Source organism: Pipistrellus kuhlii, unplaced genomic scaffold (genome assembly GCF_014108245.1).
Source record: "Pipistrellus kuhlii isolate mPipKuh1 unplaced genomic scaffold, mPipKuh1.p scaffold_m20_p_2, whole genome shotgun sequence".
Taxonomy (NCBI): domain Eukaryota; kingdom Metazoa; phylum Chordata; class Mammalia; order Chiroptera; family Vespertilionidae; genus Pipistrellus; species Pipistrellus kuhlii.
In genome coordinates, this window is record NW_023425515.1 from 33335257 (window position 1) to 33355721 (window position 20465).

At 48.4% G+C, this 20465-nt stretch overlaps 1 protein-coding gene across 2 annotated transcripts in view; it reads left to right on the forward strand.

The window, feature by feature from the left end:
* Positions 1-202: 202 nt before the first annotated feature.
* The window catches only part of USP13 (ubiquitin specific peptidase 13), a 113308-nt gene continuing 93045 nt past the window's right edge, over positions 203-20465 (forward strand). For both annotated transcript variants that reach the window (XM_036444660.2, XM_045583715.1), the window contains exon 1: positions 203-479. In XM_036444660.2, coding sequence (XP_036300553.1) covers positions 312-479 — 168 coding nt within the window. In that variant the 5' untranslated portion in view covers positions 203-311. The remainder of the gene's footprint in view (positions 480-20465) is intronic.

The window sequence follows — 20465 nt, forward strand, 5'->3', positions numbered from 1 at the left end:
CCCCGCGCCCGCCGCGGAGCGCGCCCGGCCCAGGGCCCCTCGCCAGCGCCCCCTCCCCGCGCGCTGCGGCTGGCGCTCCCCGGCGCCCCGCCCGACGCTGCAGCGGGGCCCGCGATTCGCCATTGGATTAAAAATAGCAGCGTCCCCCCCCCGGCCCCGCCCGCTGGCCCCAGGGTCCCGCTGCCGCGCCCGCCCCGCGGCCCGCTCTCCCGCCGCAGCTCCGCTCCGATCGCCGCGCAGCCCGCCCCGCCGCCGCCGCCGCCGCCGCGGGCAGACGCTCTCCGCTCCGCTCGGCCCTGCGCGCCGCGGCCATGCAGCGCCGGGGCGCCCTGTTCGGCGTGCCGGGCGGCAGCGGCAGGGGGAAGATGGCTGCAGGGGACATCGGCGAGCTGCTGGTGCCCCACATGCCCACGATCCGCGTGCCCCGGTCCGGGGACCGCGTCTACAAGACCGAGTGCGCCTTCTCCTACGACTCGCCGGTGAGTGGGGCTGCGCTGCGCTCCCGGCGCCGCGGGGGGAGGGCGCGGGGCCGGCGGCGGCCTGGGCGGCTGCGGAGCCGGGGACCCGGGCAGCAGGCACGTGAAGAAGCGGGCGGGGAAGATGCGCAGGGGCCGCCGGGGATCTCCTCCTCCGGGCGGCGGAGTTGGCTCCGGGGTGCTGCTGCCTTGCAGTTGGGCAGAGCGCTCCGGGAGCGCCTGCTGGGGGGACGGGGCGCTGCCTGCAGCCCAAGGTTGGGTCGCCAGGGGGTTCTGCTCCGACAGCCTTCCCAGGCTGGCAGGGCCTCAGGTCCCAGCAGCCTGGCCCCCGGCTCCGCCACCGCTTGGGAGATCGCGGGGAAGAGGCTCCGGTTGCGAAGTGCGCGGTGCAGAGGGTTTGCGTCCTCCCGGAGGCGGAGGCGAGCGCGCAGGGCGCGTGGGTGGACGGGTGGATTCCCTCGGACACCCACCGCCTCTCTCTGGACCGTGTGCTGTGCCCAGGGATTCCCGCTCCTGGGCAACCCCAGCTTCCCCGTTGAGCTTTGCTGCCTCCACTTTCCATTTCTCCCCTCTCCCTTTCTTTCCCTAAGAATGTCAGAGGAAACCTCTGAAATAGGGAAATCTCCGGGATTAGGATGGTTTTCCTTAAACCTCTCCCCCTCCCCCCCTTGAAGTGAGTCTCTTGGACTGAAATGCACTCGTATACATTATTGAAAGTTCAATCTGGAGTCGTGACCTCAGAGACTGGAGGGGAAGGAAGTCAAGACGGATGGATGCCTGCCTTCCACCCAGGACACTGATGGTTTTCTACCAGGTTGTGTGTGTGTGTGTGTGTGTGTGTGTGTGTGTGTGTGTGTATGTGTGACAAGGGAAAGGAGGGAGAATGCCCCTTTCAGGAGTCAAAATGGGCTTCGAAGTGACTCAGCTGTCTGGCGTTTATCATGTCCCTCTGAGGACCGGGTTATTTTTATCCACCCACTTTAGATCTCATGTGTCACCCTGCGGATCCCAGGGCCACTGGGAGGTGCCTGGACCGGAGGGGCTGAGGCCGGTTTCACAAGAGCCTAACACATTTTATTCATGTTAAGTAGCGTGTTGTCGGAGAAAAGACAACAGCCCAACGAGAAGCGGCACATTTTCCAAAGTATCTTGTGGGTTACATGGCTGATTTCAAAACACTTTCTTGGTGTACGGTGCAGCACCAGGGTTCATATCCTCTTGGTGACGTTTAGTTTTCCTTTTAGGCTAATTCCAGATCATTTGGGGGATAAAAGTCTCACTTGTTTGTTAATTACTTAATTTTTTTTCCTCTTTCGAAAAGGTCTTTGCAAAGTGGAATGAAATGGTTGTGTTTAATACTTAGCATATTGTGATCACACTACTTAAAGTGATTGTCAGCAGCGGCATTAGATTCTGTTATCCACAAAAGTATTTGAAAATTTCAGATTTTGTGTCCAGTGCCGGGCAGGTTCCCACTCATAGCTCCTAAGGGTGCAGAAGGATGGTCTTCACTTAAGCAACTGACAGGTTTTGAACTCCAGGAAGAAAAAAGTGGCCTAAAGAAGTCTTTTAGGAGCACAACATGTCAACTGGGTAAAACTACCTTTTCTGTGTTTGGTCTGGGTTGGTCTTCAATTTTTTATTTTTATTTATTTTATTTTATTTATTTTTACAAGTTTTTCATTGGTGATCTTGACCTCATCGTACATATAGTGTAGGGCAAGTGTGAAAAAGCTGACGATTTAAATTCACTTCTACAAATAATCATTGGGAGCTTACGGTGTGCCAAACACTGTTCTAGAAGCATCTTGTCCGATGATGATTTCATTCATTCCTTGGGGGAAGACTGGGCTTATTTACAAGGCCAATGAATCAGTATATTTCGTTTTCTGTCTCAGGGAAGAAGAGGAAGAGGATTTCAAGTTTTACTAAAGCACAGTGCATGATAATGTGAGATCTTTCCCTATGGTAGTTACTTAACACTTCATCATGAACCAAGCAAGGTTTCTTGAGCACCTACTATGTGCCAACTCATGTAGACATGGCTGTAAGAATTATACAGAGCAAAATGCCACAGTGCCAAACACACCAGAAACTTTAACCCACAAGGATTGTTGTAGAGAAAAGACCAAAAAATAATTTTAAAAAAGTAATCCTTACATTGGATACTTTTAAAAAGGTCATAGATAAAGATGGATAGAAATAAAGGAGCCCAACATTCCAAACAAGGCAAATCACATGTGTAAACAGGATCTTGATTTTATGTACATGTAGTCAGTCATGGAAAGCTATTTAAAGTAATGTGATGTACATTGGTGTTAGAGGAAAACTGGATTGATAAACTTTTATTATGTATCTACCTTTGCTGTGCTTCACCGTTTTTGGGTGTGAGTATGGTATGATAACTCATTTTAGTATCCCTGTCCTTCCATTCTTCTTCTTTTTTTATTTATTATTTATTTTTATTTTTATTTTTTTGCCACCAAATCACCATTATTGATAAGCTACGTATCCTCTCGGGACCTCAATTTACGCAATGTTGTTTGAGGGAGTTGGGCCTGACAAATCCTGCTCTAAACGTTCTAGAACTTTGCTTCACTCTCCCTGAGCTAACCTAATTATTTGCATTACAGTTTGCAGTGCTACTGTCTCCTGGAACTTGCAATCCTTTTCCCTGAAGATGGGAAGCGCTCACGGCCAGACTGTCCCTTCTTCTTCTTCTTTTTAATGTTTTTATTGATTTCAGAGAGAGAGAAAGGGAGAGGGAGAGAGTCAGAAACATCAATGATGAGAGAGAATCATTCATTGGCTGCCTCCTGTACGTTCCCTACTGGGGACCGAGTCCACAACTGGGAATGGAACCATGTCCTGGTTCATGGGTTGCTGCTCGACCACTGAGCCACATTGGCCAGGCTCTGTCCTTTCTTTCTCCTCACCTTGTAGGGCTTAGCATAAAGAAGGTGCTCAGTGCCGAAACCTGTTTGGCTCAGTGGATAGAGCTTCGGCCTGCGGACTGAAGGGTCCCAGGTTCGATTCCGGTCAAGGGCATGTGCCTTGGTTGCAGGCACATCCCCAGTGGCGGGTGTCCAAGAGGCAGCTGATCGATGATTCTCTCTCATCAATGTTTCTAGCTCTCTATCCCTCTCTCTTCCTCCCTGTGAAAAATCAATAAAATATATTAAAAAAAAAAAAAAAAAGAAGAAGAAGGTGCTCAGTAATAGTTCTTCTGGGATGAATGAGATTTTTTTTTTAATCTGCTAATTTGGTTTCATTCCAGATCCACTTTGCTACCTCAACCTGTAGGTTCACCTTGCAAGATCTGTGATGTGACCTTCCCGGAGAGTGGGGACTATGCATCTTCATGTCCTCAGTTGCCTGCCCAGCATCTGGTATAAATACCAGGAGCTCAATGAATGTCTAGGAAATGCATGAACTACATGTGGTTACAGGTTCTGAACATGTTAAGGACACAACAGATAGGAAACTTTGGGAAAGGAATCATGGAGGATTATGTACAATGTGGCAACTTCATTGATTGTGGGGTAGAGGATTCAGACAGGCAGAATCGTAACTCTGTCACCCAGCTCTGTAACTTCTGTCTGCCTCAGTTTCTCCATCTGTGAAATGGGGCCAGTAATCGAACCTACCTCATGGGGTTGTTTTGCGGATTAAATAAATTCATGTGTGAAGTGCGCCTGGCCAATTGGTAATCATTATAGGAAGGTAAGAAAGTGACTAAGGAAGCCAGTCCCGGTTGGAAGCCTGAGTGTTTGGTTGCCAGGGGTCATGCAGAAAGTTTCATGTGGTTACGTGGGGAAATGGGCTCACCCTTCTGCTCACAAGTCTTCAGGGACCCGTGTAAAATCTCCCCTCCCTGCCCTGTGGAGCCCCTTCCTCACCGCAGGGAGCTTTGTCCCACCTCTCCTCGCTTCCAGGTGGCCAGTCTCCAGGTCTTCAATGCATGAGGTTCATTTCCTTTTCCAGGACCACCTTCCTCTCCCGATCGTCTTTCAGGGCTTCCTCACCTTTCCTTTCTGGTTCGGACTCGGTCCTTTCCTCTGGAGCCTCTTGTTATTTAGAGTCTGTCATCACCACAGCAGTTAGTTATAGTCTGACTTCCATAGTTTATCATTATTTCCTCCCTCCCTCCCTCCCTCCCTCCCTCCCTCCCTCCCTCCCTCCCTCCCTCTCTCTCTCTTTCTTTCTTTCTTTCTCTCCTCCTCCTCCTCCTTCTTCTTCCTCCTCCTCCTCGTTCTCCTCCTCGTTCTCCTCCTCCAACTCCCTCCCTCTCTCCCTCCCTTCCTTTCTTTTCCTCTTCTTTTTTTAAGACCCATTTAGCTGGTAGTTTTATTTATTTAAAACATATTTTATTGATTTTTGACAGAGAGGAAGGGAGAGGGATAGACAGTCAGAAACATCAATGAGAGAGAAACATGGATTAGCTGCCTCTGCACACCCCCTACTGGGGATGTGCCCGCAACCAAGGTACATGCTCTTGACCGGAATCGAACCTGGGACCCTTCAGTCCGCAGACGGATGCTCTATCCACTGAGCCAAACCGGTTTCGGCTTAGCTGGTAGTTTTAAAGCCTCTTTCCAAGCACCAGGTACTGGAGGAGCTGGGCCACTCTTGTGTTTATTTGCCCCCTCCCCACCTGTCTGGGGTGGAGAGCTTATCTTAAGCCCGGTCTTAGCTGGGCCAACTGAAAGATGGAGCGCAGGGCTTAGGCCAGGCAGTTTATTTTGGAAAGGTATCCCAGGGAACAGAAGTGGAAGAACATCCAAGGGAACAGTGACAAAGGGAAGGAAGGAAAGACAATCCAAGAGTGAGTGAGCTGGCTACCACCATGGCCGGTCGTGCCTAAGCCGGGCGGGGACTCTGGGAAACTGCTGGATGTACCCTCACACCCTCCACCTGGGTCACGGAAGAGGGGGTTTTACCCACTGGCTCCCGAGGCCCATGGGCCCAGGGAGCTCCCCGGGGGAAGCGCCCTCACTCTTCCAGGTGGTGGTGGTGCGGGAGGGGCTGAGCCGGCAGCAGCTGGGAAGGCGGATATCCTGGTGCAGTGAGGTCACTCCTGCTGGGCAAGCAGCTATGCACCAGAAAGGTGGCCCGAGAGGATGGGGGAGCAGCATAAGGAGGGCCCCACACCTCTTCTTCCCCCCCAGCATCCATCAGCACTGTTTTGTCAAAGGGAGTTTCCTGCATTCTCCAAAGCTCCGAGAGCTCTGGGTGATGTTGAGATGTCACTGTAGGTTCTCTGCTTTCCTCATGGGAATGGCTGGTTTATTTTAATTTTATTTTTTAAAATATATTTTATTGATTTTTTACAGAGAGGAAGAGAGAGGGATAGAAAGTTAGAAACATCGATGAGAGAGAATCATCGATCAGCTGCCCCTTGCACACCCCCTTACTGGGGATGTGCCCGCAACCAAGGTTCATACCCCTGACTGGAATCGAACCCGGGACCTTTCAGTCCGCAGGCCGGCGCTCTACCCACTGAGCCAAACCGGTATCAGCCGAATGGCTGGTTCAGATGCGCGTTGGGAAAGGCTTTGAGGTCATGAGCTTGTAGTAAAATATCCTTCTGCGATATTGTTAATTTGTTATAAGGGACGTATATTTGGTCTTTGTTCTTGGCACAGAGTTCCTGAAACTCTTGGAGTTTCCTAAGCGATAAGAGGCAAGAACAAGCCCCTTACTCATAACAAGCCCCTTTCGATCACATCTGTAACCACCGTTCTACTTCCTGTCTCTATTCCAGGCCCCTCCTGGAAGTGGGATCCCACAGCATTTGTCCTTTTGTGTCTGATTTTTTCACTTAGCCTATCTTCAAGGTCCATCCACGCTGTACCTTTTGGCTGTGAGGAGTAAAGCTGCTATGATCACTGGTGTATAAGTCTCTGTTTGAGTCCCTGTAGAATCTGTGCTTTTTACTGTTGTGTTATGCATGCTGCCTTCTGGGCAATGAGACTTGCCATGACAGTGCTTACTCGGAGGGGAAAAATAATTTAATTTAGGATCTATGCAGAAAAAAAATCATCATCCTAATGGATAAACAGAAACTGATATAAGATAGTAAAGTAAAATTTAGGAAGCATAGACTTGTTTTTATTTGGAGACGAAAACGTAAACTAAGCCTAATTATCAAAAGTCCCCTGCTCAGCCCTGCCCGGTGTGCGCAGTGGTTAGAGCGTCAGCCCTGGGACCGGGGGTCTTGGGTTCAATTCCCTTTTAAGGGCATGTACCTGGGTTTCAGATTTGATACCTCGTCCTGGTCAGGGTGTGTGTGGGAAGGCAAATGATGTATCTCTCTCTCTCTCTCTCTCTCTCTCTCTCTCTCTCTCTCTCTCTTCTCTCTCTCCTCTCTCCTCTCTCCTCTCTCCTCTCTCGTCTCTCCTCCACCTCTCTTTCTCTTCTCTCCTGTCACCCTCCCTTCTTTCTGCTCTCTCTAAAATCAATGGAAAAAATATCCTGGGTGAGTATTAACAACAACAACAAAAAGTTCCCCGCTCAAAGCAGCTAACTAAAAAGCTTCTTTGTAGCAATGATTCTCAAGCTCTTTGGCCCCTTTTATGCTCTTAAATATTTTTGAAGACCCTTAAGAGCTTTTGTGTGGTTTCTATCTATTGTTAGTTATCATACTAGAAATTATTATAAGACAGAAAAATTTAAAACAACTTCCACTGCATTAGCTATTCCAGTGGTGATGTCATCCTATGTCATGATGACTCTTGAAAAATGACACTGTGTGCTCTGGAGAGAACGGGATTGAAAAAGACAAATAAATTCACCTTATGAAAACAGGTTGACCTTGCAGAGTACTTGAAGGGTCCTGGGGGCATCACATGGGGTCAAGGACATTTTTTTGAAAACCAAAGTCCTAGAGTTTAGTCAAAAGTACAACTGGTTCCTCCAGTGAGGCACCCCAGCTGCACTGCAGCTTTTATGGGGTCAGATTTTCACACATGTGGTGATTGAATAATTGGTTGCTAATCTTCTTCGCTCAACCAGAAATGTTATGTCTCATGCATTCTTTTTTTTTTTTTTTAATTTATGTATTGATTTTCAGAGAGAGAGAGAGAGAGGAGAAAGAGAGAGAGACATCGAGTTGTTCCATAGATTTATGCATTCATTGGTGGCTCCTTGTATGACCGAGGATTGAACCCACAACCCTGGACACTCTAACCAACTGAATACCCGGCCGGGGCTCATACATTCTTTTTTTAAATTTTTTAAATTTTAAATTTTTATATATTTTATTGATTTTTTACAGAGAGGAAGAGAGAGGGATAGAGAGTTAGAAACACCGATGAGAGAAAATCATTGACTAGCTGCCTCTTGCACACCCCCTACTAGGGATGTGCCCGCAACAAAGGTACATGTTCTTGACCGGAATCGAACCCAGGACCTTCCAGTCCGCAGGCCGATGCTCTATCCACTGAGCCAAACCGGTTTTGGCTCATACATTCTTATTGGAGCAAATTAAAATGTAGAGAATTTGACTCCTTTTGAAAAAGTTTGCAGCTACTTGGATTGGGAGTTGTTGGCTCTTTCAGTGGTGAGAATTCTTTATTCTGTTGACTGTGAGCTTGACTGTAGTGCGATCTGGCTGGGCTGTTTCTTTGGGGAGCCTAGACTTTGAGCATCATGACTTTTTCCCTTTGACCACCACTGGTTGGAAGACCTTTGCCATCTCTCGCCTGGGAGGAGAAAGCCTGGCTGGCAGCACCTGGGAGCCGAGCGGGAGGAGGCCGAGGATGGCTCAGGTCTGCATACTGGTGGTACTGGTGGGGTAGTGTCTTCTGGTTCTCCACCCTATCCCTGTTTTGGTAAGCCTTTTCCCGTGTTGCAGGGGCTGGGAAGCTGGGCACCTTTGATAGAAGGATTTTTATACTGAAACCTTTTTTTTAAATTTTAATTTAATGATTTTTTACAGAGAGGAAGGGAGAGGGATAGAGAGCTAGAAACGTCGATGAGAGAGAAACATCGACCAGCTGCCTCTTGCACACCCCCCACTGGGGATGTGCCTGCAACCAAGGTACATGCCCTTCACTGGAATCGAACCTGGGACCTTTCAGTCCGCAGGCCGACGCTCTATCCACTGAACCAAACCGGTTTCGGCTGATAGAAGGATTTTTTTTGCTTTTTAACACATTTATTCTTTATTTTTTAGAGAGCAGTTTTCAAAATAGGACCTTGATTTACAGTTTTGCTTTTTCTTCTTCTTCTTCTTTTTTAAATCAATCTTTATTGTTCAGATTATTACAAAGGTTCCTCATTTCTTCCCCCCTCCACCAGGTTCCCACCCCCCCCTCCGTCCCCTCCCCACCCCCCCATTGTCCTCATCCATAGGTGCACAGTTTATATTCAGTCTCTTCCCCTCCCTTCCCCCACCCCCCCAGAACAGTCAGTCCACTCCCTTCCCATGTCGCCGACTCTACCACAATGAACCGCTATTATTGTTCATCAGGTTTTTCAATCTCCTTTTTGTTTTTTTTTTAATTAATAAACTTTTACACTTCTAAGAATAAATTTTAAAATCTAATAATTTTAAGCCTTGTTTTTTTTCTGCCCTGGGAATTAAGAGCAAACTTGTTTACATGTAAACTTGCCCTTAGGCTATCAAAAGGTGTAGCCATTCAAATGTAAATGAACACATTGTTTAAAGATATCATAGCTGCTGGCTGGAATTGGATGACCTGTTCTGGGTGGGAAGGGCTTGTCCTCCCCTTTCTCCATTAAAATTAAGGTATTAGCTTTAAAACCTCTTTTTGGCAAGAGACCTTAAACTTTCAGAACTTTAAATTTTTCAGATAGTAAATCAGTTACTTAGCATTTTCTCAAATCAATAATACCTCCACATGCCCAATGATACACTTCACACAAAAGACATTTCCAAATAGATCAACCAACCTCATCCAAGCCCCACACAAGGCACTCACAGATCAATACCCCAGCGCTACAACAACTCAACACACCCAGATCTAAGCCTTCCTCCCTTGATTCAGCAGACCCTCAAGTTGATAGAAGGATTTTGATTTTGAATCTGCCTTTGAGGGATTCGGAAGGTAAAGAGAAGAAGCCACGATCGCTGTTGCGGCTGTGGCACGTGGCAGGCGTGGGATTTTCCTTGTTCTTGTGGGACTCAGAGCCACCTCAGCCGTGGGCAGGCTGGGGTCGTCTGTGCGGGTTTTTTTTGTGATGTGTGTGCTTCCTGATTTCCTGAACACAAGTGGTGGCTTCTCTGCCCCTGGCTCTCACAGCTCCTCCCAGGAGTTTGTAAGCCTCCAATTCCCTGCATTAAGTCCCTTCCTGCCTGAAATGCCTAGCATGGTTTGTCTTTTCTTTTTTTTTCTTTTCTTTTTTTCTTTTTTTAATATACTTTATTGATTTTTTTTACAGAGAGGAAGGGAGAGAGACAGAGAGCTAGAAACGTCGATGAGAGAGAAACATCGACCAGCTGCCTCCTGCACACCCTCTACCGGGAATGTGCCCGCAACCAAGGTATATGCCCTTGACCGGAATCGAACCCGGGACCTTTCAGTCCGCAGACCGATGCTCTACCACTGAGCCAAACCGGTTTCGGCATGGTTTGTCTTTTCTAACCAGATCTGGACCGGTACACATATATTACACCCACACCTCCAAGTCTCTGTGTATTCAGCTTCCTTCCTCCCTCCCTCCCTCCCTCCCTCCCTCCCTCCCTCCCTCCCTCCCTAACATATTTTATTGATTTTTTACAGAAAGGAAGGGAGAGGGACAAAGAGTCAAGAAACATTGATGAGAGAGAAACATCGACCAGCTGCCTCCTGCACACCCCCTACTGGGGATGTGCCCGCAACCAAGGTACAAGCCCTTGACAGGAATCGAACCTGGGACCTTTGAGTCCGCAGGCTGACGCTCTATCCACTGAGCCAAACCGGTTTCCGGCTCCTATTAAGAATAGGAGCCCCTATTCTTAGCTGAGCCCAGTGTCCTACAGACCAGAGCCCTTTGATTCTACCTGCTTTAGAAGAAACCTCCAGTAGTTGGCTGGTGTGGGAAGGACTGCTTGGCCCGGAGGAGAGCTTTGGGGCTGTGACTGCTACCTAGACAGATTTCCGACCCTTCGTCTTTCTGTAGTTCCTGTCTTACCCCAACTTCCAGAGTTACCTGGGCTGATGGTGCTGGAGCCTTTTGGAAGTTCTGTGGTGTATGTCAGATTTCACCCTGGCTTCCAGCTTTGTCAGCTTGTCCGAGTCTTTTTAGCGCTTACCCATCTGCAGTCCACGCTCCAGATTTTGTTGCTGTGGTTTATGTTTTCAAAAAAATCCCTCTAGCCGAAACTGGTTTGGCTCAGTGGATAGAGCATCGGCCTGCAGACTGAAGGGCCCCGGGTTCGATTCTGGTCAAGGGCATGTACCTTCGTTGAGGGCACATTCCCAGTAGGGGGTGTGCAGGAGGCAGCTGATTGATGTTTCTCTCTCATCAATGTTTCTAATTCTCCTTCTCCCTTCCTCTCTGTAAAAAAATCAATAAAATTTATATTAAAAAAAATCCCTCTACTGTCCTTTTGTTTGTGTTTCATGAAGGAGCGAAATTGATGTGTGCCCTAGTTCCCTAGAGTCCCACTTTTCCAAACTAAAAGCAAGAAGTCACTCTGTTCTCTTTTTGGCAGTAATTACCTTCAACGTTGTCTCATTTTCCAAGTCCCGGGATGTAAGCGTTGCTGCTGATCCTGTCAGGGAGCCTTTCTGAGAAACTTTGTGATCTCAGCTTGTGTGGAGTCTGGAGGCGCAGCTCTGAATTCTGCTTCTATTTCCTGCCTGTGGCTGGAAACTCACCCACAGCGGCTGCCGTCATTCATCACCCCTGCTGGGAGGGGTCCCGTGCCACCCAGTCTCCCTCCCTCTCTTTAAAAAACTGTAAATACACATAGCACAAAAGTGACCATCTTAACCATTTTATAAAAATATATATTTTATTGATTTTTTTTTTACAGAGAGGAAGGGAGAGAGATAGAAAGCTAGAAACATCGATGAGAGAGAGACATTGTCGAGCTGCCTCCTGCCCACCCCCCACTGGGGATGTGCATACAACCAAGGTACATGCCCTTGACTGGAATCGAACCTGGGACCTTTCAGTCCGCAGGCTGACGCTCTATCCACTGAGCCAAGCCGGTTAGGGCCATCTTAACCATTTTGAAGCATACAGTTTAGTGGTATTAAGTACATTCACATTGTTGTGCAACCATCACCACTATCCATCCCCAGACCTCTTTTCATCTTTCAGGACTGAAACTCTATATCCCTGATAATAATAACTCCCATGTCTCCCCTCTCCCCCGTCCCTGGCAACCACAAATCTGCTTTTCTCCGCATTTGGACTGCTCCAGGTACCTTATGTACGTGAGATCATATTGTATTTTTTTTTTAATTTTATCACTAGAGGCCTGGTGCATGAATTTGTGTATGGGTGGGGTCCCTTGGCTTGGTCAGTGATAGGTGCCATGGGGGTTGGGGGGCGCTGGCTGTGGGAGATTGGCTGGCCAGAGAGGTTGGCTATGGGAGCTCACTGACCACCAGGGGGGCAGCTCCTATGTTGAGCATCTGCACCCTGGTGGTCATTGTGTATCATAGCAACCGTTGACTGGTTGTTTGGTCATTTGGTTGCTTAGGTTTTTATATATATACCCTGTTTCCCCGAAAATAAGACAGTGTCTTATATTAATTTTTTCTCCCAAAGTTGCGCTAGGTCTTATTTTCAGGGATGTCTTATCTTTCCATGTGCAAGGTCTTATTTTCAGAGGATGTCTTATTTTCAGGGAAACACGGAAGATATAGATATTATCTGACAAGTCATAAACCTCTTTTTAAAAAAAATATATTTTATTGATTTTTAACAGAGAGGAAGGGAGAGAGATAGAGAGCTAGAAACGTCAATGAGAAACATCGACCAGCTGCCTCTTGCACACCCCCTACCGGGGATATGCCCGCAACCAAGGTACATGCCCTTGACCAGAATCGAACCTGGGACCTTTCAGCCCGCAGACCGACGCTCTACCACTGAGCCAAACCGGCTTCGGCTGACAAGTTATAAACCTCTTAAAACCACAGGGAAAGGTGTCTTGGGGATTTACCAAGTGTTTTGCATGTTGTGATTCTAGGTGTCCCAGGGGATGTTGGTAGAAGTGATCACAGGTAGTGTCCCTCGGAGATGACAGGAGGGCAGGTCCCTGTGGATGTAGCACAGGCCTCTGTGCTGCTGCTCACGTTCAGTATTATGGGGGTCATCGAGGACTCTCCTTGCCCCATGCACAGGAGCACCTATTTTTAGGGTTAGAAGAGCAGGGCAATGCAGTAATGACAAGAATTTAATGAATCTGAACAGGCCACTAGATTAGAGATGTTGCTTGAGGTACACAGTATGTGATCCCTGTGATAATATTAAAAAGCAAACATTTTGTTTTGTATTTATTAGCAAGTATAAGTACTTAGTTAGAGCCTGGTACACCCAGCCCTGAGCTATAGGTGCTGTAGGTGGTAGGGAGGGGGTGAGTATTTAGGAGGGAAGCAGAGGGTCACAGGAGGGGAGAACGACACAGTTTTTGCTTTTGAAGTGGAGTGGATGCACCAATTTTCAGTGTCTATGATGAGTCAAACAGTATACCAGGTACTTTTATATATTTATCTCATGCAATTACAATAGGAACTGGCTTAGAAGCGATAGTTAGTGGTGCTGCCCTGTTTTACAGATGAGGACACTGATAGTCAGAGATTAGGCAGCTTGATTAAGGACTTGTCCTAAGACTGGGATGTGGCAGAAATGGGACTTAGCCCTGATGAGTCACGAAGCACATCTAGGGTATTTAAGTTTTAAACAGTGTGGCAAGGGGACAGCACAAGGACAGTGGCTACTTAGTGTGGCTGTTCTAGAAGTGGAATGAGGAATAGTTGGTGGGAGGTGTGGAGTCCTTGAACAGGAATTCACTAGGAGTCCAGAGGGGGTGTGCTTTCATTAGGGTGATGATCGTGGGGGTAGAAGTGGCTGGGTGGTGGGAATAAACTCAATAGAAATTTTCATGAGCAGTATGACCCAACTTAATGATGGAATATGCAGTAGGTCAGAGACCCTTTAATTGTGAAGGACCCAAGAGCCCCGCCTCTTTTCTCTTGAGACTTTTCCCCCTAAGCTGTGGAGGAAGCAGAGACTGGCACATGCCTCTCACCCTCCCGCCCGATTGGCTCAATTCCCAGAGGAACTCAGGAGCTTGGGGCAGTATTTTTTCCCAGGAGCTAGAAATTTGAACAGATAGTCATATCACACAAGTAGTTATAGATGGGGTACATGCAAACGTTAATGTTTTATGACATCAAATCACGTTAGAGGAAAATGTGCTCCATGGTAACCACATGGGTGATTGGCCAAGAAGTTGACTGTTCTTGTGAGTTGCAACTATGAAAACTTTCTCCTAATCACATCGAGGGTTGCTGTGTTTGTCCTGGCTAATCCTTTGTAGCTGTTAAAGTGGTGACCTGGACAGAGATGTTTCTGTCCCCAGCAATTCTTAGAAATAGGCTTGGCCATCTGCTGGTGGGATTAGTGGGTTGATTGGCCAGGAGGAAAGAGGACACAGGGGCTTGAAGGTAAGGAATGGGCCAGGGAAAGGGCAGGGGTGAAAGTAATCCCCATAGTATATCCTTTGGGAACAACGGCTGAATTGTTCCTATGGACCCAGGGTGGGGCCTTCAGCCCGAAGCTCTGGGAGGAGCCTCCGCTGGTGTAGACTGTCTCCAGGCCCTGAGCCGCAGAACAGGACCATGGACAGATCCAGGGACTGGGCCTCCATCCATGAGGGTAGGTGGACTGTGGGGTTGCCAAACGCTGCAGCTACTTTACCAGGGTCTGGGGCCCCCGCACCGTGGGTCCGGTCAGGGAGCTGTCAGCCTGGGGCAGCCACCTCCCAGGACTCCAGCTGCCTGAGTGTGGGGAGTGGAGCTGGTGGGGCCTGCGAAAGCCCCTTCCCCTGCAGGAAAGCCTGGCGGGGCACTGGCACAAACTGCTGGAGTGGGATGGTTCTCCTTTGCCTGTCCCTTTTATCTTCTTGGAATGAAATAGCCTTGAAGAAAAAGAGGGAACTGCTCTCCCCCCCAGGCTCCCATGATGGTGTGTGCTAGCTCCTGCCACCAAAACGACATCTGCTTCTCAATTGCTCCAATCAGCAGGTGGGGGGAGGGCAGACTGGCCTGGGTTCAAATCCCTCCATCCCTTTACGTCTGAGTAGCAATATGACGTCAGCAAGTGCCTTAATTTCACTGGGTCTTGGCTTGCCTCCCCGTCGTACCCCCCTGCAGGGTTGTTATCACGGCTGCCCATCACCGTGAGTTACTGCTTCCCATCTCTTCAGCGGGAGGGATCCCTCCGAGAAGAAGGTGAAGTGGGATTTATTTTATTTATTTTTAATTTTTTAAAAATATATTTTATTGTTTTTTTTTACAGAGAGGAAGGGAGAGAGATAGAGAGCTAGAAACGTCGGTGAGAGAGAAACATCAACCAGCTGCCTCTTGCACACCCCCTACCAGGGATGTGCCCGCAACCAATGTACATTCCCCTAACCGGAATCGAACCTAGGCCCTTTCAGTCCACAGACCGACGCTCTACCACTGAGCCAAACCGGTTTCGGCTGAAATGGGATTTAAATGGTCTTGGCTTTGCAAGAGAGACATGCTGTTCTTGGTAATTGTCTGTGAGGCACTGCTCTGTGAGGCTCTGCCCAGGGCATGAGCATGTGCCGCCTCCTGAGGGGGAACCGTGCGGGGCTGTTCATCCTCACGTCCGCCCCCTTGTGACGGGCTCTTGGGGGTGAGCCTGCACACCGCGTCCTCATGGATAATGCAGCTGATCAGGGGAAAGGCATCCTGGAGAGACCCATCTCTTTCAGAAAATGAGAAGACAGGACCGTAAAGGGTCTTTGCCTTTGACAGGGTGGCCTCCCAGTTTCTTTCCTTAGATGTAAGCTGGGAACCACTTCGATGCGTGGCGGCTCCATGTTAGCCCTGCTGCGGACGCTCACCTCGTGCCTTCAGCCTCTGATGATTTCGGTTTTGCCCGCCTGTCCTGTGAGGATTAATTATTGTAGCTGCTCTCCGTGCCGTGCTCCAACCCCCGATCCCCGGCGTCCTCCTTGCTCCGAACACCCAGAGCAAGGATTTGGTTTCATACTCAGGGAAAAAGTTAATAAACGCTGCCTCAGAGGGACAGTGAATTTATATTGTGCCAAAGCCTCGCTGCTCAACCCCTGCCTTTAGCCTGTGCCGCTCTGAGGGGTAGCCGTCCTCTGCAGAGAGGGAGACCTCCAGGTTGCAGTAAGCTGGAAGAGCCATTGCATGAACATTTCTATCTTTTCTTTCTTTCTTTTTTTTTTTTTTTTTTAATATTTTATTGATTTTTTACAGAAAGGAAGAGAGAGGGATAGAGAGTTAGAAACATCGATGAGAGAGAATTATCGACCAGCTGCCTCTTGCACACTCCGCACTGGGGATGTGCCCCGCAACCAAGGTACATGCCCTTGACCGGAATCAAACCTGGGACCTTTCAGTCCGCAGGCTGATGCTCTATCCACTGAGCCAAACCGGCTTTGGCTCTATCTTTTCTTAACACTTCCTGGCCACAGAATGCTTTATCAGCATTCGGCAGACAGGCCGGCACCACCTTGAGATGCTGCGCATTTGCTGTTTTCTCCTTAGCCGAGTGTATTTCAGTGGATTTGCTGTTGAAACCAAAATTTTGGACTTTGCAAATATTGTAGCTGGTGGCTCTGTTCCACTGGCCACCTGTTGAGACTTTCCTTGAGCTCCAGAGGGCAGGGCTTTCGTCCGCATTTCCTTCTTCGGGCTGCGTCCTGCCTGCCCTTGATCTGGAGCCTGGTTTTGCTTTCTTAGGGCACATTTGCTTCCCACCTGCATGTGCTTAGCTTTTTCCTTTAAAAACCGTCGTCTGTTTGTTTTGCTCGAGAAGCGAGAATGGACTGGGGATCTGTACGTTGGAATATTCATAGCTACTATTCCGAGAGGGAAGTGCCTGAGAGGCTGAATTAATAGGCAGATGAATGCCTAGGACTGAGAGCAAGGACTGAGCAGAGGGAGGTGGGCAGTCTTGTGAAGTACTGAGTCAAAACAGTTAGGAGTTGTCCTTGCCTGGCCCTTTTCCACACAACCCCACATCTCGTCCATCTCCTGGGCTCATACCCTGAGTCTGCCCAAGGTTCACCTTTCTCTGCTGGGTGCCCCCTTCCTGCTCCCTCCCACCCCCTCTCCCAGGCTAAGCCACCACATGGCCTTGCTCAGACAGGGCTGTCTAAAAGGATTTTCTGTGATGTTGGAGTGTGCCCTATCTATCTTGTCCCAGCCACGTGTGCCCTGGCCATTGAGCAGCTGGAGATGTGTCCAGTGCAGCCAAGAAATGAAGTTTTAATTTAACACAATTTAAATTAATTTAGATTTAAATATTCACACGTGGCCAGTGGCTACTGTATTGGACAGCGAAGGTCTAGGATCTGTAATGGCCTCATAACCACACATTCTCTTGAGCCTTCTGTCCCTGTAGTTTTTCCCCAGGAGCCAGAGTGACCTTTTAAAAATGTCTAGCACCCGGCCGGCATGACTCAGTGGTTGAGCACCAACCAGGAGGTCACGGTTCGATTACTGGTCAGGGCACATGCTTGGGTTGCAGGCTTGATCCCCAGTGTGGGGCGTGCAGGAGGCAGCCAATCAATGATTCTCTCTGATCATGGATATTTCTATTTCTCTCTCCATCTCCCTTCCTCTCTGGAATATGTATATGTATATGTATATGTATATGTATATGTATATGTATATGTATATATATATGTATATATATATTAAAAATGTATATCAGATAGTGGCATTTCTCAATTGAAAACCATTCAGTGTTTTTCATCCCACTTAGACTGAACTCCAACTCTGCTCCTCAGATCCTGCTACCTCTCCCTCGACCTTAGCATCCTGACTTTCTGTTTGTTTTTGTTTTTGATGATGTAGCTAAGCTTTCTCTCGAGTGCTGGCCTTTGCACCTGCTTTTTGTCTAGCTAGGGTGTTCTTCCCACTTTGCTTGTTTGGCCCCTCATCCTTGAACTCGCCCCTCCCCCCATCCCCTGAGCTGCATAATGACCCCCATCCCTCTTAACTCTCCACCCTCCCCCAGGCTTCTCTATCTGTTGTGGGGTCCAACCCTGGGTTCAAAATAAGACCACTGGAGGCTGATGATTGATTAAAAAAAAAGAAGGCAAGGATTTATTGAACTGGCCAGGACGGCCGCAAGAGCACCACACGCAGGTGGAGTCTACAGGACCGCACTGTTCCAGGTGTAGGCAGTCCTTTTAAAGGTCCAAACCTTTGCTCTAAATTCTAAAGGCTTGGAACAGCCCGCAGGGTCGTTCCCAGCCACATCCTGCTGGACGTTGGAATGTGGCTGTATCTTGCGAAAGCAGATAGTACAGAAGCAGAGCTCAGAGGTTAATCTCTAAAGGTTATCTACAGTTTCTACCCCTGAAGCTACTGAGTCAGTGGGAATCCATCTCCTGAGGTCCTGGTTCACAGGCACAGGAAAATTGCCTTAGCCTCCAGGTCTCCATCTGGAAGCTGAGGCAACTACCCTATTGTTTAAGCAAGTTCAGAAGCCAGAATAGCAGGGTTAAAATTCAAACAGCAGTTTTTAACTCAAGTATGATTGCTACCATATTTCACTATCTCCGTTATTGCTTCTGGAAACTATCTCCTGTATCTCTTGTTTGTTTTCGGTCTCTCCTTACCAGGATGAAAATGTCATCAGGGCACCAACCTTGCTTGTCTGATTCTCTGCCGAATAAACCCCTGCCCCAAACCCCCCACCAACTTCTCTTGCCCCCAGAGAAGCCAGCGCAGCCTTATTCTCTTCCTCAGCTTCTTTTCCAGACTCCTCACGACTGTCCGACTGTCCCCCGGCTGGAAGCTTGGATGGCACCCAGCTGGGATACGGCGTCCTTGATGTGTTTTGCTTTTTTTGTGTTGTAATCACATTTGAGTCTGGCTCCCTGAGATTCCAGTCCTCCTCTCCTCGCTTTTACTTGTGTGCTCCCAAAGTTCTCTAGCTACACATTTCAAAACAATCTCTTAGTTATTCCAGACCTTCCTTTCACTTTGAGTAACGAGACTACGCAGCACCCGGAGGCTGTGGAGGTGGCTTGCAAAAGCCTCAGGAACGCTTTGGTGAAGAAAAAGGAAACATTTGGACGACGCTTATTCTGTTCCATATACTTATATTTGGTTCTAAATACACGCTGTGAAGGAAAATCTTATTGTTTCGGAAGAAAAATTGGAAAATACCGAAGGACAGGAGGAAGAAAACAATCTCACATTATTTGGTCTTGCTGAGAAAACATGTGCCACCCAGCGTGCACGTCACATGAACTATGACATCACACACAGAGTTTTATCACTGGCTCCATCCCTCAGAAATACCTCCAGTAACTACTCATCACAAGTCAATTTTAAATGGCCGAAGAGTGTTAACTTCCATGAATGTGCCATAAATTACTAAACATGTCTGTTGTTGGGCATTCAGGTTATTTCCTTTCACTGGTATAAGTACCTAATTTCCTTATTTTCTTTTTTAATTCTCACCTGAGGATATTTTCCCATTGATTTTTATTTTATTTTATATTTTATTGATTTTTTACAGAGAGGAAGAGAGAGGGATAGAGAGTTAGAAACATCGATGAGAGAGAATCATCAATCAGCTGCCTCTTGCACACCCCCTACTGGGGATGTGCCCGCAACTAAGGTACACGCCCTTGACCGGAATCGAACCCGGGACCTTTCAGTTCCCAGGCCGACGCTCTATCCACTGAGCCAAACCGGTTTCGGCCCCATTGATTTTTAGAGAGAGTATCAGAGAGAGAAAGACAGAGAGAAATATTGATGTGAGAAAAATGCATTGATTTGTTGCCTCCTGCACAAGCCCGGACCAGGGCCGGGTTGGGGAGGAGCCTGCACCAGAGGTATGAGCCCTTGACCCGGAATCGAATTTGGGACTCCCGCAGGCCCACACTCTATCCACTGAGCCAAACCAGCTAGGGCTTATTTTCTTTTTAAAAAAATCAGTGTTCCAGGGAGGAGAAGGGGGAAGGTGGGGGGAGGGATGCAGTTGGTCCTGTACATGGATGTGTGGTGACTCTATCTACCCACATCCTGTTCCTCTTTGTGGCGATGACCGCTTGTTTTCCACCCTGTCCCGAGATTCTAAAAACAAGCGTTACGCAGCTCCCCTTGCTGCTCACGCGTGCTGGCCCTGCCTTCCTGCCCCCCTGCAGAGGCTGGTCTCCAGGGGCACGGCACGTAAACAAATGCTCCGGACACCGACCGATTGACAACGTGGTGTATTTTTAATTGAAATGACGGGTCCCTGGCCGCTCTGAAACACGTGGTAACCTTGACCTTTCCATTCGCCATTGTTTTTAAACTTCTTTTAAATGCCAGGCAGTATAACAAAACGGTGACTTCTTCCTTGATGGGACTCCTGAATAGTATGCAGTATAACGGAAAGTAGTAAATGAACGGCCATGGATATATCGTGTCTATATTGGAGAGGGGGTTTCAACCGCGGGCTTCTGCTGCTGCTCTTCTCTCAGACGGTTGGATCGAGGGATGGGAGAAGCTTTCAAAGGGAATCCTTACCCAGCCTTAGGGAAATCCTGAGTGATTTCAAGCCTTGCATCTTGGTCAAGTTTCTGTTTAGTGCCTCACGAAGATGATAGTTAGAATCTCATTTAGCTAAGAACCCGCGGAGAAGCACACGCTGGCCGCTCTTGGCTGGGTGGCCTCTGAAAGTGGGAGCCAGAGAAGGGTCAGAGGTGGGATGGGGTGTGGAGATGGCAGCCATTCTCCCAAAGAGCCAAGTGAGGCAGACTTGGTGACAGAAGGGAGGAGAGCTGGGGCAGTGGGGTTCAGG